This window comes from Mytilus californianus, unplaced genomic scaffold, assembly GCF_021869535.1.
Source record: "Mytilus californianus isolate M0D057914Y unplaced genomic scaffold, xbMytCali1.0.p SCAF_14, whole genome shotgun sequence".
In the NCBI taxonomy this organism is placed as follows: domain Eukaryota; kingdom Metazoa; phylum Mollusca; class Bivalvia; order Mytilida; family Mytilidae; genus Mytilus; species Mytilus californianus.
In genome coordinates this window covers 16,240,641-16,258,935 of record NW_026262626.1, presented here as the reverse complement: position 1 = coordinate 16,258,935, position 18,295 = coordinate 16,240,641, and the positions used below count along the sequence as shown (strand labels likewise).

At 31.7% G+C, this 18,295-nt stretch overlaps 1 protein-coding gene across 9 annotated transcripts in view; it reads right to left on the bottom strand.

Moving 5' to 3' along the window:
* LOC127724286 (protein-methionine sulfoxide oxidase mical3b-like) overlaps nt 1-18,089 on the bottom strand; it is a 58,312-nt gene extending 40,223 nt beyond the window's left edge. For 7 of the 9 annotated variants that reach the window (XM_052231213.1, XM_052231216.1, XM_052231209.1 and 4 more), the window contains exons 1-2: nt 17,964-18,089; nt 1,423-1,693 (exon numbers count right to left, since the gene is read on the bottom strand). In XM_052231213.1, the coding sequence (XP_052087173.1) occupies nt 1,423-1,677 (255 nt within the window). In that variant the 5' untranslated portion in view covers nt 1,678-1,693; nt 17,964-18,089. Of the gene's footprint in view, nt 1-1,422; nt 1,694-10,900; nt 11,026-17,890 lie in introns of those variants that run through there. The other 2 variants (XM_052231210.1, XM_052231212.1) reach the window with 2 other exon arrangements.
* Nucleotides 18,090-18,295: the final 206 nt, after the last annotated feature.

Genomic DNA, 18,295 nt, shown 5'->3' with positions numbered 1-18,295 from the left:
GCTAAACCTCCATCAATTGGGGGGATAAAAACTGAGAGTTACATAGTGATCATATAGTGATAGAGTAAATATTTCAGAGTTCACTTTAAACAGGAATTTAAAGCACATTGCATTAATCAGAAATAAACTGCTTCGCTGAGTGCAGCTGGATACGCCCGCAGAGGTCCAACCCTGAACAGTTGGGGCATAAATGGACACAATATTCAAGCTTGATACAGGTCTGAATTTGGATTGTATTAAATATTTGACATATTATAGGTTTCTGAATAAATGTAGTCAAAGAACTTGAAATTAGTTATATGAATTGAATTTATATTCAATTAAAGATTTCTTGCTGTTTTGCAATACACTGTGGTGTTGCGCAACACAAATAGTAAATCTGTTGTCAGCCTATAAACAAATAAAGTTCAATTAATTCTCAATGTCATATTAGAAATTTATGAAAATGTAAAGGGAGCTTACATCAATAGGTATAAACAATTCACCAAAGTTTCATGAGAATTGCTGACAGCATTTTTGAGTTATTGTCTGAAAACTGGAAAATCACCCCTTTTTTAATGAATAAAACCCCATAACTCAGAAATGTAAAATGTAATATTTATAAAATTCTAAACGGAGCTTACATCAATAGATATAAACAATTCACCAAAGTTTCATACGAACTGGTGAAAGCATTTTTGATTTTTTGTCTGAAAACTGGAAAATCCCCCTTTTATTATGAATAAAACCCTGTAACTCGGAAACGTAAAATCTAAAATATATAAAAATCGAAAGGGAGCTCATGTCAATAGATATAAACAATTCACCACAATTTCTTGCAAGTTGGTGAAAGCATTCTTGAGTTATTGTCCGAAAACTGGAAAATCACCCTTTTTTTAATGAATAACTTTTAATGAATAAAACCCCACAACTCGGAAACGTAAAATCTAAAATTTATAAAAAACGAAAGGGAGCGCACGTCAATAGATATAAACAATTCACCAAAGTTTTATGCAAATTGGTTTAATGGTTTTTGAATTAATGTCCGACATGTTGAAGACGGACAGACAGACGGACAACGGTATACCATAATACGACCCGTAAACGGGCATATAAAAAATAATGATGTAGACAGTAATCTCATGGGTTGTGTGAAGAAAGTCTTCTTTGTTTCTCATATCTTTTTCTACAAGTTCTCACTGTGTTTTGATGTAACGTAAGAGGAGACTAAACAAGTTTTATATCACATATTAGGTATATGATTTTATTTGACTGGTATTTCATTACAATCAATTTAATAATTAATTTAATTTAACCAATTTGTCATTAAAAAAAATGGCAAAGTTTTCTTTAAACAAAAGCCATTTCAAATCAGAGATAAATCTATTCTTGCAGGAATAAATCCAAACTAGTTTCTATCCATTTTTAGCATCATCGACTTACATTTGTATTAGCACAGGCTTCTCCCCTACGATATTCCTTCCTGGAAGCATGCTTGTCAAGTTTAACCCAGATATTCTGAGCCTTCCAGAAGTTTATCTTAGATTTCAGTCTACGATAAAAGTTGGCGTGCGTGTCATGTTTCAGTCCTGCTGCATCACAGAGGTCATGGAATGTAGATAATACGGATTTACACGTGCCTGCCTTGGTGAAGTTTTCAAACTGCCAAGCCAACGAGGCAGCCTCACCTCCATTCATACTGCATGTCTGTTACCTGGAAATAAAAAGATAAAAGATATAAATATTGTTGATACACATACGGAGTTCTAATAAATATGAATACTCTTATTCTGGTATTACATTGAATTCATTCTTTCTTTTTCATGGGTACCAGTTTTCATGGATTGATAACACATTGTATTTTAGTGGATATTAGATTTCATGATTTTGTCAGTCTGCATGCGAACCTTGTGAAACTTTGTACTTTGTTGATATATAATGAATCGACAGTACAAACCATTGTTTGTGACTTTTACCAATGTTTATCAAATCTGTCATGGTGTGTAATTTGACTTACTTTTTTATTAGTGCTTTTTTGAAAAAAGATAACTTTTAATTCTTAGGAAAACAGTTTATATGTAAGTATTTCGTAAAATTCTAAATTTATTTGTATTCAATTAACTTTTAATTTTACAAAATACAAACATTATAAACTTTCTTCCTAAATTAGTGAATATTTGGTTTTTTTTTTTTAAATAACACTAACAACAATATAAGCCAAATCACACACCATGACAAATCAAATATGTAACTATGTTACTGGGGATCAAAATATCACGACATCATTTGATTTCAAATTAAATACAGAAATAGATACTTTTATGATTCAACAACAAAACGTAACTTTTTCACAAGGAAGCAAGGAGGTTTATCCAATGCACTTTGTACTTTCTACAGATGTTATGTTTCTGGAAGGTTAATACGAGGTTTAATTTTCACTCACACTTCCCTGTAATTTCACAGATAACGCAACATATGTTTGCATACATATTGAAAAGATATACCTTGTAAAACTACACATTTCATTTAATAAATGTTCTATCTAAACCTGTCTATTACATTTAGTATAATATGTTATGTCTGGCAATATCAACACAATTCAAGATGATGAATCTTATTGAAATAAAACTACCATGTCATAATAAGAAAGTATATAAATAACTCCAGGCACATGTGTGTTTCTGTTTGTACAAGAACAATGCAATCTGCTTTTCAAATGACTCGCAGAACAATGCATTCTGCATTTCAAATGCCTCCCAAGTGACTTTCTAAAATGAACAAAGGTCTATATATTAATATATCCGCCAAAGGAATCTAACAGGGAAAATAACAGAGTTTATCAAATTTTGGATTCAAAGCTTTCATTTGAATATCATATTTCATTTGATTTTGAATCAACTAGACACAGATTTTTTAAACTCCACAAGTGGATATACATGTATTTAACTCAGTAACAAGATATTTCTTTCTGTAACAATTTGTATAAATAGGTTGTACATATATAAATGTACTTGGTAATTAGAAATTATAGATCTGAGGTTTACTGAAGCTGCCAGCTGCTTTATTTTGTTACCAATGCCCAATATTAAAACCAGATGTCTGCAATAGACACAAGGGAGATTTTCTAAAAAAAATTCTAAAATGCAAAAAAATAATAAAAAAGAGGAAAGATACCAAAGTCAGAGAGAAACAAATAAGACCATGACCAAATGGAAAAAAGGTGAAAAGACAAGAAATAATGTTCTTTAAGAACTTTATATCCATTCTTTCTCCAGGTTATTTGAAAGAGAAAGCATCAACAAAAAAAATTCTGCTACATTATGATAGAATAGAGAATGGAAACGGGGAAAGAGTTAAAGAGACAACAACCCAACCAAAGAGCAGAAAACTGCCGAAGGCCACCAATGGGTCTTCAACGCAGCGGTGGGCTTCAGCTGGCCCATAAACAATAATCTTTACTAGTTCAGCAAAATGGACGCTACTATGACGCTATGATGGCTAAAGTAGGACAGATCGATTATTGGGAGGGACTAAATTATTCGTGTTAAGAAAGCACTTGCTTGAATATCATAAAGTAATTTCTCTTGATTAAACTGAAGACAAAGTAGCATAAATGTAAACTGTTGACTATCTCCACTCAAACTATCCTTTAATATAATGTAAACAATTATTGATACAGTATATACTGTAACTTGTCAATTTCCCTGATGGAACAATTATGTTTTGTTCAAGAATTGCAATAAGTGAAGCACATGTGGTTAAAATAAGTAATTATTTACATAGGCGACAATTATCAGGTAGCCTTTTTGGGTCCTGCGTTTTCACTATAAAAGATCCGTTGATAAAACTGTCACATTCTGAATTATCAACACCTTTGGGTGTGAATAAAACTGTAAAACACATATGGTGACGCAGCTTTTTTGATAGAAAAATTGCATTTTTTAAGGGTACTCAACGTTTCCGGAATTTTCGAAATAGTATGAATGAAGAACACCCCTTGCTTAATTTTGCACAGAAAATGTTGCTCGTCACAGAGAGCTTCCTCCAAATTTCTCGCTTTTTCTACACCAATGGCCAACACTCATTTCTCACTATTTCAATTTTGTTTTCTAATTACCAGGGCAGCAGAAAATAAATTTAATTCTACCTATTATCTTAGGTGTAAAATCTAGGTTGCGCAAGTCATCTTTAATTACTTCCTTTAAACTTGTAAACACTGAGTGAAAGGTGAAACAATGGTATATAACTGGTATTACAAACCATCACAAATTATTACTTCCCGACTTTAGGATAGAATGTGCTACTACTAATTTATTGCTTGATCTATTGTTGCTGGCTTTACATCCGTAGCTTATGAGGAAAGGCAAAATACACTGCCTAGAGAGGAAGTATAAGGACGTTAATTTACAATGTGACTGGAAGTTTGGTACCCATAGCACCTTTTTACCATGTGACTGGAAATTTGGTACCCATAGCAGTCCTACTATGTGCATGGAAATTTGGTACCCAAAGCACCTTCCTACCATGTGACTGGAAATTTAGTACCCATAGCACCTTCTTACCATGTGACTGGAAATTTGGTACCCATAGCACCTTCTTACCATGTGACTGGAAATTTGGTACCCATAGCACCTTCTTACCATGTGACTGGAAATTTGGTACCCATAGCACCTTCTTACCATGTGACTGGAAATTTGGTACCCAAAGCACCTTCCTACTATGTGACTGGATATTTCCATTTTATGAAGCTAATTTGAACCCCTGACTTAGTTTCAGTAAGGGAAGCTCAGTACAAGAAACATTATAATCCTATGTGTGAATCTACATGTATCAAAACACTTTCCATTTAACCCACTGTGTAGACAGCATAGGAAAAGACGTACAAGGTGGTTTTAAAAACAGTCTTGCCATAAAAATTTCCCATTCATTTCTGCATACAGCAAGTTAAAAATTTGATCAATTATTTTTTACATCCACTTAATGAACTTCAAATTCAATTTTTTTTCAATCACACAGAAAGCTATGCATACTGAATGAAAAGGGGCTGTTTTTTTCCTTCCCAAGTCAAACATTTAAATCTTATATCAAATGCACATTCCATTGATCACAATACTAGATGATTTTTCACATTCCATCGATCACAATACTACATGATATTTCATAACTTACAATACAATATGACTGCACTTTTAAGAGTGATCCTTTTTACATGTAATATGTTTGTATATTAACAATGCTTGATCTCTGCCCTTTGGGGAAATTTTATTATCAATCTTGCTTATAAAAAACAAATCAATTTTTAAAATGTAGATCATAAAATAAAATTTCCTTGGGCAAAAAACCAAACCAATAAACTGATTCCTTTAAAAAAATATATGAAATATTACCTCTGAATGACTTTCAAGTACTTATTATCAACTAAAGAAAGGGATTATTATTTAAAGGGTGAGGTAATTGCTTTCCACCTTGTGTATATTTTGTCTACATTATAAATTCAAATAACAATAAACATACACATTTATTTTAATGCAAAAGCACAAATATTTTTTGTGATGCAGTCTGTCTGCCTGAAAGGGTCTCTAAACTTTTCCTTTCAACTTTATAAATATATGTTTATTAAATTTATTTACAAATACTTGATGCATTAAGAATGCAATATAATAAAGATAAATATTTCCTTATATAATGGCCCAACTTATTAAAATGTTATATAACGTCTATATGTATGAATCTCGTCCAAATGTGAACTGCAATATATTATTATATACTAGTATTATACAGTTAAGCCTTCTTAATTGATTTTTAATGTAAAACATACATTCCTTTATGTACCTTCAGTTTTCAGCTGATCAAGGTTAAAATGGAAACGTTTGAAGGCTCAATTAACTAATACATCTCTGTCAATTGTTCATATGCCTTTCTGAAATCACAAATCTTGTCACTGGTGGCTTTAAAAAGAGAAAGACGATACTGAAGAGGCTGCTATGATGATTCAAATATCATAAGTCCAATAAAAACAGACAATACCACAACCAAAAATAAAAACAACAAAAAGACAAACAACAATATCAGAACATCACATAGAAAACTAAAGCCAGAGCAACTTAAAGTTAAACCAAACCAAAAACTGCAGGGTGACCTCAGGTGGTCTGAATGGGTAAGCAATTCTTGCTCCACATGTGGCACTCATGGTGTTGCATATTAAGTTACATTCTAATATTTTTTGTCCCTTATAGAAGTTCAAGTAGACAGCAGATCAGACAAATCTTTAAACGTCTGCTAAAATTATCAGCCACATTCCTCTACTCAGGACAATTTAGTGTGTGACATATTGTGTAGACAATTCACTGTTGTTACAGACAGTTTGTTGATCTTCGTATGGCTTTTGGTTAGTTCGTGTTGTTAAGTCAATGCCTAATCATCTTTATGATCATACATGAGGGGGGCCTCGGTGGCCGAGTGGTCTAAGTAGTTACTACTGTAATCACTAGCCAGTCAACATTGAAGTTGTGAGTTCGAACCCCGCTCGTGCAGGTGCACTCTACTCCAATCTTAATTGACTAGGATTGTCAGTTTTCCTATCGAAGGTCGGTGGTTTTTTCTGGGCACTATGACTTCCTCCACCAATAAAAACTGGCCGCCACGAAATAGCCCTTAAGCGGTGCTTAAAAGTGGCGTTAAAACACAAGAAATCAAAAATCAAATCATACATGAGGGGGGCAACACAGGGTTCTCATTTCCCAAATCCTGCCTTTTGTTTGTTATTTTTATCCCCAACCTTTTCCAGATCCCACATTTTTACCCCTACAAAATATATCCCACATCCCAGCTTTATTCTTCCTATATCCCACACACCCGCTATTTTTACCCCCTATATCACACATCCCTATTTATGTTTACCCTTATATCCAACATCCCTTCTTTTTTTACCCCCTTTATCCCACATCAAAAAAGCTTGTCCTGACTCATCCCCCTCATACATGAACCAATTGTACTGAAAAATAAAATACTGTCAATTCAGAATTTTTTAATATCTATAATTTAAATTGTATTTAACAATAGACACAGTGAGAGCGTTACTGACCTAAAGAAACATTGCATAAAAATAATGTTATCAAAACTATTTTATTTCGCGAAACCCGTCTTGTTAAATTTTTAATATGCTTTAAAAACTTTGCAAAAATTTCTGAACATCCAGTACACAATTTGCAAAGTGTAAGGTTCAGAAAGGTATAAAATGAGTTGATTAGGATTTTCCATACATGTACATAGTATTACAAAATATTCAGCCATTTGTCTGTAATAAAGCCTTAAACTTAAAGCACCAAAACAGAGCCCCAAATTCTGGTTTAAATTCCCCTACCTAGTACAGCCATCTTTAACATATTCAGAATTCTTTGATTATTATCTGTCTACTCAACTGGTACATGTAGTTTATAATTACTGAATGTTTAACAATGCTTTTGTTTTGTGTTAACTTAAAATGTTAATCAAGATAAAAACAGATTTAAAATGGCAAAGTTCAGGGTGGTTGACACTGGTTTACTGCTATTAGAGCAATGTTTCACTTAAAAAGATAGACTGTTATGTGCAATATCTGCATATTTAAACAATTGCTGAAATTGTCCTAGTCCTATAATCACCAAATATGTGCACATTAATATATTAAGATTACATGTAATGTTTTAGAGACATTATTTCAGTCACCATTACCATAATGGGCCTTGTCATTGCTAATAATATAGTATACACAAGGTGAATCTATTACAAACTCTGAAATTGTCCTTGTACTATTATCTACGTGTAATATACAATATAAGCACTCACTCTTTAAACAATTAAATCATTCTTGTCTATAATTAAGGGTCTGGATAGGGGTCCTTCAATTTTGTATTCTCTAATTCTTTTTAATTTTAGGGTTTTTTTTCTCTATTCTTTATATTTTTTGCCCATTTTTCTCTATTCATATCATTTTAACTTCCCATTATTCTCTTTTCTTTATTTTTTTGCCATAATTTTTTCTATTTTTTCTATTTTTGCCTAGTTTTATGCAAATTTTGTGCCTTATTCTCTATTCTGTAAACTCCATTCAGACCCTCATAATTGCCACATATGTGCATATTAATATGAATATTAAGATTATATATGTTCTAGAGATACATGTACAATTTCACTCCGTAATATACCAAATTCTGGACCTTGAGATTGCTTGAAAGGCAAAAAATACAGTACACACAAGGTGAATCCTTAAATATCACTCTTGGAAGTGAATTTTCATAGTGAATCAGAATGCTGGCCATTTAGAGTGATTCACCCTAAAATATCTCTCAGTTATGCTGTAAATTCAGAAATTATTGCAGGTTTTAAAATGCGAATTTGCGAGTATGGCAATTATAAGAACTCTAATTCTGATATCTGATACATATCTTTATGCAGATTTTCCTGAAATCACAATAATTGATCTCACATTTTTGACAATTATTTAAAAATCCCAATAATAAATTCACAAAATTATTTCTTAATTTACAATATTCAATAGGCAATACATAAAAAGGTCATAAATAAGTGTTTTATCAATCAAAAACAATCACTCTACCAGTACAGTGAATCACCTCACACCAGTAAGAGTGATGTTTGACCGAATTGCCTATGTTTTTACTTGATGCAAATAGATTCATGACTTAAAAAAAATCCAATGCTTTCTACTATACAAATCTGAACAAATGTTAAATAGGCTGATATAAGAATAGCATCACTACGTGATATTATGTTAATAGTCATCATTTAGGCCCCTAGCTAAGGCCGTCGTAAGGATCACACATAATTTTACTTTTGACATCCAAAACAGATTTTGACATATACATGTACATGTATTTGTCTTTGCATATAAATATTGATCAAAATAATGAACACATTAATTTTGGTTGTACATTACAGGTTGATCCATCAACTTTTGATTATAAGATTCATCAATCTGCTGGGAAAAAAAATTAACCCCTGAATGTAAACTCACAAATGCACTATTGTGTATACATGTACATGTACATGCAAATCTTAATTTGATTACTAATACAACAGCCTAAAAATATTCAAACATCTCTTATCTTTAAATAGATGAAGTCATGTGTGCATAACTTAAAATACTTTTTACAAATGTTTACAAATGTTTACCTGCAAGTTTTTAAAAATTCCTTCAGAATAGCATTAATGAGATTCCAATTTGTCTACAGATAATTCGAATTCGCACCTTAAGAACTGGGAATATTATATATGCCAATTTAACATTTAAATTGTATATAAAAACCCATCCTGTACAATCATATATACATTCAAAATTATTTTGATTAAACTTGTGGTTTAAATTATCTTAATAAGCTGAACAAAGTCAAACAGGTCTTATTCATCTAAAGACTTATATTACCCAGGCACCTTGGCTCAAATGAAATAATAATGAGCCGAAAAAAATGACACAAAACATAAAAAGAAAATGCAGCCTTTTGAAAATGCATGTACCGTTATAATGAGTCGGAAAATGGAATTAAACTATGAAAGGAAAATACCGTGTTTATGGTTATAACTGATGACCTATAATTAATGGTAACTGACCTGTGACTAATTTCATCCCCTCCTACACCCATATAACACACCTGTTGATTATATATATATGTTATGTGTTTTAAGGCTTATTATTTGTACTTGTAGCGTACAATGTTTATAATAAAGATAAAGAGTGGCCAAACTAACCCTAAAGACATTTGAACTACTACATGCAAGGTGAAGGATACAGTACATGTAGTAATGTTGGTACAGGTTGAACTGGCTCATAGTGTTCGACTTATATTCAATGACAAATAACTTAATTCGTAAATTGTAAAAATTAAAAGTACTTGCACAAGTGAATATAATTCTTTATAAAAGCAATGGTATTAATTCATTCTACAAAATTTCAGTGCACAAATTTCTTGAATATCATTCTTTGGGTATGCTGAAGACCATATGTTTGTAAAGTCATATCTATAAAATGTCTGAAAGCATAAAAAAAGGCAAATAAACTGTCCAATTAACTGTTGTGTACTTCAGAGATTTTGTAAATTAGTATTTATCTATTAGAATTACATACAAACAAAAATACTGATCTCTTTATCATGATCAATGGATCCACTGTTCCTGTACGTTGCTGTTTACAAAAAAACAAGAGTAAAAATTTTCAACAAGAAGTCCAGATCTAGAAAACTAACAAATTAAAAAAAATTTGATTGCTGAAAAAATACATGTTTAAACATTTCATACATGACATTGCATCTGGGATCAATATATATGTTCCTGATTGCATGTAGAATGCACATATATACACTTGTGAACAAATAATATAAGCCTGCATTTCCCACCTCAAATTTCCAAAAAAATTGGCAGAACATAGAAAATGACTAACTGTTCCTCTTGATTTCAGTGCATGACAGTATAGTGATGTGTCCTTTCAGAAATGTGCTTTTGTACTAGCCTGATGTATAGAGTATCCTATTGAAATTAACCGAATAGTTCAGTTGTTATATTTCACTAAATAAGAGGGCTACAGACAGCTATGCGTCCAATGATCATTATGAGTTCAAGCCATTGCGTGGCAGAAAATCAGACACGGAGAGGTATTAAATTATTCCAGTTATATTGAAATGTGCCTTTCTGTTGCATATATTTCAAAATTGAGGAACATAGTAAAAAGGTCACTACCAGTATAGTATACATGTGTGACACCACTTCAAATGAGAATCATGAGGACACAAAGCTTATTCAAAGTGTTAAACAACCCCCCCCCCCCCCCCTCAAAAAAAAATTAAAAAAAATATATAAAAATTGGATGAATAAAAATTGATTCATTGTCAACAATAAATCTTTTAAAATTTAAAAACTTGTATGAACTTACAAGTTATAATGCTTAAGTTCCAATTCAAAAAGATGTTCATATGTTTTCATTAGTAACAATCAAACTGTCATACTGCAGAGTATCATAAAACATAAACACAACAGGAGGTATTCATTTTCCATCATTTACAAGTCTAGTCACCTGTATAATTGAGATAAAAGGTAATACACAGACAGGTGTTGATTACAAATGATAACTGAACAATACTTGTATACAGAATAATATTTGTGTATTCCAAATTCATTCATCTAGTAGGGAAATTGGAGTAGCTTTTAACTTATTATAGCTCTTTTTTTATCAAGTTTCACTCTGTATTCATTTAGACTTGCAAATGGCTACTAAGTAAGAATATATAATACTCAATTTGGTCACGATATACACTTTTTTACTTTCATTAAAATATTTTTTTGAGATATTATATATATATTATGTTCCAAACACCTGTATAAACGTGTGGATAAATTTGACAGATGAAAAACCATACACTTATCCATTGTTACCAGTCAGTGAGTGGATAATGAAATAAATATATTTATGATGATGATTAAACATTAACTGATGATTAATCATAAATGAATAAATCATTAAATCATAAAAATAAGCATTGCCAACTTTTTCATGATGTCATAAAAGACTTCATTCATTCAGCTGGTACTGTAACAATATTCTGTTATAAATACTGGAAAGACCTAAAATTTCAATTCAGGCCATAAGTCCTAAAGGTATGTTTTTATGATAACAAAAAATATTCAGGTTATAAATACATTGTGTATATAACTCAAAGGACCGAAAAGAACAAACCTTCAAAATTTTGAAACAACAGCTTGCACATAGGATGATGGATGGCTACTTAGCTTCCACTGGCAAATTAAAATGCATATTCATGATGGGAACATAATAATGTTATACTTGCACAGATGCAGTGTTTTCCAAACAAATTTCAAATATAGCTACGGCTCCTATTATAAAAGTCTATTGGTTTTCTCATTTCAAATGTTTATCATTTTGTTCTCCTGGTGTCCACTTATAGCTTACTATAAAATATGGGTTGTGCATTGTTGAACATTAGTACAGTGACCTGTAAATGTTCACATCTTCGTCTTTTGGTCCTCAAAGGAAGAGTGTAGTTGTCTCAGGTGCAATATCACCATAACTCATCTCCTTATTTTCATATGCACTCTTATATAGAAATAAGAAGATGTGGTATGAGTGCCAATGAGACAACTCTCCATCCAAGTTACAATGTGTAAAAAGTAAACAATTATAGGTCAAAGTACAGCCTTCCACATGGAGCCTTGGCTCACACCGAACAGCAAGCTATAAAGGGCCCCAAACATGACTAGTGTAAAACAATTCAAACAGGAAAACCAATGGTCTAATCTATATAAAAAACGAGAAACACTTAGGAACCACATCAACAAACAACTACCACTGAACAACAGGCTCCTGACTTTCAAATAGGACAGGTGCATACAAATGCAGCGGGTTTAAATGTTTTAACAGGTATCACTTTTTAATACTATTTCAATAATAAGAAATTTTCAACAACAAAAAAAAACTGATTTTTAATGATCCCATGACAAACAGTAGTTCTTATAGATACAGTCAAGTTATGACGTAATAAATTCTGTATTTTTTAAATTCTTTAAGTTGTCTTTTTGTAGAAAGTATCTAGCATAGAGATTTCATCTAAGAAAATTTTTAGGTCATACAAATCCCATAATGTCAAAGGAGTTATTATAATAATATAAGATATATTCAAAATTAGCTATTGCTTATTAAACTTTATATGACAGTTGAAACTGCACCAGGTTATCACCACTGAGTCATAGTCAGATTTTCATGCCAGTACATTAAAATATTTCTCTCACTCAATATTTAAATATATCTCCCTATTTGGTAAATCACATTTATGTTTACATTTACCATGTGTCAATTTAACAATGTCAATATTTACAAGGGTCAGTAGCTAATTAAATCTCAAATTCAAATGGGATTAAAGTTGTGCATTAGACATTCTTATAGCTACTATATACGCCTACAGTAATCCCATTAATATGAAATCTGCAATACAGTACAAAAACACAGATGTGTATTGTGTACAGTAGAGACTTGCTGGAATTCTTTGTTGAGGGTCAAAAGTTCGAAAAAATGAATGTTGACTTGTCAGATTTACTAAACAATTGTCCAAGACAACTGACAATAGTAATCTGGTTAAAATACGGATCCTGTGTCCAAAATTCACAAACAAGGATCAGACAACTCTAAATAATCGTCAGTTGTGAAGACCTTGTCAGCATACTCGTGTTGAAACATACATTAAATAAAGTTAGAGAACGGAAACCAATTTCTGGACGTACAGACTTGAGGACGTACAGACGGACAAGAGTAAAACTTAAATGCCCCCTCAGCTAGCAGCGGGGGCATAAAAATTAGAAGTTAGAAATTTCATTGGTTGCCGTCATCAGTAATCATGGTAGCCAGGTAACATTCATCAGAAAAGAAAGTACAGAACATTTCATGATCCTTAAAATTGAATCATGATTCATAAACATACATGGTATGTTATATTAAAGATTAGATTGTTGACAAGAGTAAAATATGATCCAGACAAAAGTTAGCACCACGACCAAGAATTTAGCCTGTTCATGCAGTTTAAATAGTGAAAATAATATTCAATAGTTGCTTTTTTATTAAAATATATCTATTGGTCTGTCAAACAATGCATGTGTATGGTTTTTATCCAAGCCATCGCCAAATATGAAATGTATTTCAAACTTATATTAGGGATTCATGTACAACGTACATAATTTGTTGCCTTTGTCTGTTTGCATGGTTTGAGAAAATAAAAAAAATGAAAATTGTCCAATAAGTCTGAGTGTCCAATAATTTCTTGATCTTCAACAGAACTCAATTTATCAGTCATTAGTTGAAACAAAAACAGCAATCAATTGCAAAAATTATTTTCCTTTCAAACATAAATCAATATCAACATCTAATTTACTTTCAAATGATACCAGAATACACTGAATATACAAACTTTAAACACTTACAAAATGTACATCTGTGTACCTCCCGATTTACAAAATATAAAATCCTTCCAGCTTTATATTAGTAAGCACTTATTTATAGTCCATAAAAATACCAATGCATGCTGAGAAAGACAATAAAACATCTCAAATTTAATTACATCATCATTGCAGGTAAAATAACTATGCTCTATTTCTTTCAATCACAAGTTCAGTAACCAAGAAATCATCCTTTGTTCAATCACTTTTTTCTCTAATTACAATTTCATTCAATTTCGTTAACAAAATGTAAACATACCAGAGCATTGAACTGAATAGATTTCAATCACACAAGAAAGTGATAAAATCTACTGAATCTAGATAATAATACACAATTGTAGATCGTTTACACTTTCCCCTATTGTTTACTGAACCAAACTCTAGTCATACGGGTGTATTTAAGTGTTATGATGATGTGATTATTATGTGTGGATAATGAACGTATATTAAATTGTCAATAACATTATTCTTATGAAATACATCAAAATGTTAGAACAGTTCTAATATATTTTTCAAGGATCATTGCAGCTATGTATCTTGTTTTTCAACACTAACCATGATTTATGTCCTTTTGTTTAGAGAACCATCCTGATATCAGCACCAGTCTGGTTTACCGGTAGATGATTGATTGATTGTAATTTGCTTAACATCTAGTTGTAAGTATTTCATGTTTCATCAGGGTGCGAACATGTACAAATCAACAGTATCGAAGAATCTGTCTTAAATTTCACATGTCCATTAAAAATAAGGAGATGTGGAATTAAATTTGAATGAATGACATCAGCTATCTACTAGAGTCCAAATGATGTTGAAATAAACAACCTTCACTGATGAGCAAAACCCCTGCAGTATAGTATAATATTTGGACATGTCATAGTTGTATAATTGCAAAGGGTACAACTATCACTAGAGACCAAAGGACAGGATGTAAAAAAACCCACTGTTCTGAGCAAAACCCATTTCGTATAAAGTAAGTTATAAAAGGCCCAGGCATAACAAAATGAGAAACAATTCAAAAGAGAAAACCAACAGCCTAATTTATGCTAAAAACAAAGAAAGAAAAACGAAGACACTTTGTTTGTATCAACATAAATACATATATGCATTTAATCATTTTATTTCAGTTCAGAGTACCTTTCAGTATTTTTATTCCATCTCTATACAAATACACAGGTATATATTGAAACGAAAAAAATGTTACTGATTAAATTTTGTAATGATACCCAAAGCTAAATTTAACGATATATGACTACTCATGGGCCCCATTAATTTCCATACCTGCAGATATATACAATTAAATGCACAGGTTTCCATATGAACTTGTACACAATACAATTCATCCTTTTAAGGAAGTATTTATTTACATCCACTAGTGAAATACGTCCAAAGGTTGTTATCTTCAGTTTAGATAAAACACCAAATAAGGTTTCAATAATATATTTTTATCAGTTCAGTTTAACTGAAGACAAAATGCAAAGTCACAACATCTAAATTTACCTGTTAGTTTGGGCATTGTATTGCTGACACAAACTCAAATATACTGAATGCATGACCTTTCAAAACAAACATCTAACTAATGTCATTCAAGACTAAAAACAAAATAGGCACAAATTAATTACCATTCTCTGTCTCATTTTTAGGTCACCACTCTTATTCTTACAAATTATGTTCCAGAAAGAGTTCAGTATTCATGTACATGTACATGCTTGGTCACAGACCCTACAGCACAGACTTGTCAAATTTATAGTAAAATTCTAAAAGAATTTCTACTACATGTACAGGCCAATAGGATATACACAAAATTTTCCATCAAAAGAATGTGGGACCTGTAAAGGCAAAAGTTTATATACATTTTGATCGTTCCACTCTCTGTTGATTTCATAACTCGATTATTTCTAACCCATCAAACCATAAATATTATTTTTATAATTTAAACTTATAAATTTGGAAAACCATGTGTACAGCTGTCCATGTAGACAGGAATTTTAGTTAAAACAACATGTGTGTTATCTTGTGAGAAGAATGTTAATGTACAAATGTACATGTATATTGATGTCTAGATATGGCTTTTCAGTTTTACTGTGAACTAGTGTTGTTGGTTTGCTACATGTATTTCATTAGTATACAAATTACACAGTACCTCTTTTTATTCATTCATACTAAATAATTAAAGCTAGCCGCCATGAAAAAAGCCAAGAAATCTGAATGTGGCATTAAACTCCAATAGTTTATCAATAAATCATTCTTTATGCAGAAAATTTTTTCTTTCATTTCATGATGGCATGTTTATGTCAAATAAACCTAGATGAAGAATTAAGATTAAACATAAAATACAAATTCACTGGATAAATTCCCATATTATGATATTTTAGTACATGCATACATTCAATATGCAACATGCATCCCTCATTCTTGCAATCTCTGATAAAATTCCATTTTAATGTGCACACACATGTTACAGTCATAGCTTTCTATCCAGCAAAGAATCATGTATTACATTGTTATTTTAAATACAACTTACTGTCCATCATGTCCATGTTCATTATGAATCTCATTGGAAATTTCCATCAATGTCATCACATTATTTTAGTATTCTGTCAAATATTTGCTTACATTAAAATTGAGAATGGCCATGGGGAATGTGTCAAAGAGACAACAACCTGACCAAAGAGCAGACAACAGCCAAGGCCACCAATGGGTCTTCAACACAGAGTGATAATCCCGCACCTGGAGGTGGGCTTCAGCTGGCCCCTAAACAAAAATGTGTACTAGTTCAGTGAAAATGGATGTCATACTAAACTCCAAAACATATAAATGAACTAAAATTAAAAATGATACAAGACTAACAAAGGCCAGAGGCTCCTGATTTGGGACAGGCGCGAAAATGCTACAGGGTTAAACATGTTTAGTGAGATCTCAACCCTCCCCCTATACCTCTAGCCAATGTAGAAAAAACAAACAATGATACAAGACTAACAAAGGCCAGAGGCTCCTGATTTGGGACAGGCGCGAAAATGCTACAGGGTTAAACATGTTTAGTGAGATCTCAACCCTCCCCCTATACCTCTAGCCAATGTAGAAAAAACAAACACACAGCAATACTTGCTTACTTACAAAAAATTTAAAAAAAAATCTCTTCAACAATGCTAAAGTTTCTCTCATTGAAGAGAAAATTTACATACTGCAGGTACAAAATGTAACTGCAATTTTCAAACTCCTCAATAATTTCTAAATATATAACTTCCCATAATGGCAATCAAACAAAAATGTGCACTGTCCATGACACAACCAATTGATAACACTATAGCTAAAAACAACAGAAATACTAAAATTCTTGAAACAATAACAACAAAATACCAATTGATTATCATGATTATCGACATCACCATGATCACTGACCAAACCAACTGATTTCAGACTTATTCCAATCATCGGAACACGCTATTTTATAAGGCTCCTTACAATGCATAATCAACAACATTAACAAACAAAGCCAACAACACAACTGTTCCATAAGGTACATGTAAACATAAAACCTGTTACACAACAATCAGGTGACGAACCATATGACAGGTCAGGAATAATTATTAATTGGTGGATTATAAATAAACTAGCATTTAAAGGTTATTCCTTCTCTGTTTGATACTGGCAGTGTCTACAACAATCTTCAAATTTTGGGACAATTATGTCAATTTATGAAACACAATAACAAAAGGAGCAAGCACTGAAACAGATCTTTATAGTTTACCCTTTTACATCTCCATGCATCTTTATTAGTATTGATATTTCGGGCAATGTCACAGATATTGTTTTTTTTTATTTAACTTCTAAACATTAAACAAATATCTGATCAAATATATATATCTTATAAAATATGTAACTTTACTAATAAAAAATACCGAAAACATTGTTTTTATTTTACCTTGCATTTATATGAGAAAAGTTTCCAAGTCCAGGCTAAACAAAAGAATTCCTACACATAAACCTATCCTCACCTATTCATCTGTTATAAAAGATGCTGGTTCGATCCCAAGTTACGCAAGAATAGAGTAGGCCTTGTTGACTAAGAAATTCGTCATTTCTGATACACAGCCATTGAAATTAAATGGCAAGGACACCTGTTGAGAATTTATTTCGAAAAAAGGGGGATAATCGCTTAAAGATTGCGGTGCCATCAGCACATTAGTTACCTTTTGTACGACAACCTTTTCCTGCCACCTCATATGTCACATAATTATATGATCTTTTAGATATTTCCTATATGCGAATAGAATAAGCATTCATTTTTCTGAGAAGCGCAATTGAACAGTTTGGTGGGACAAAGAGC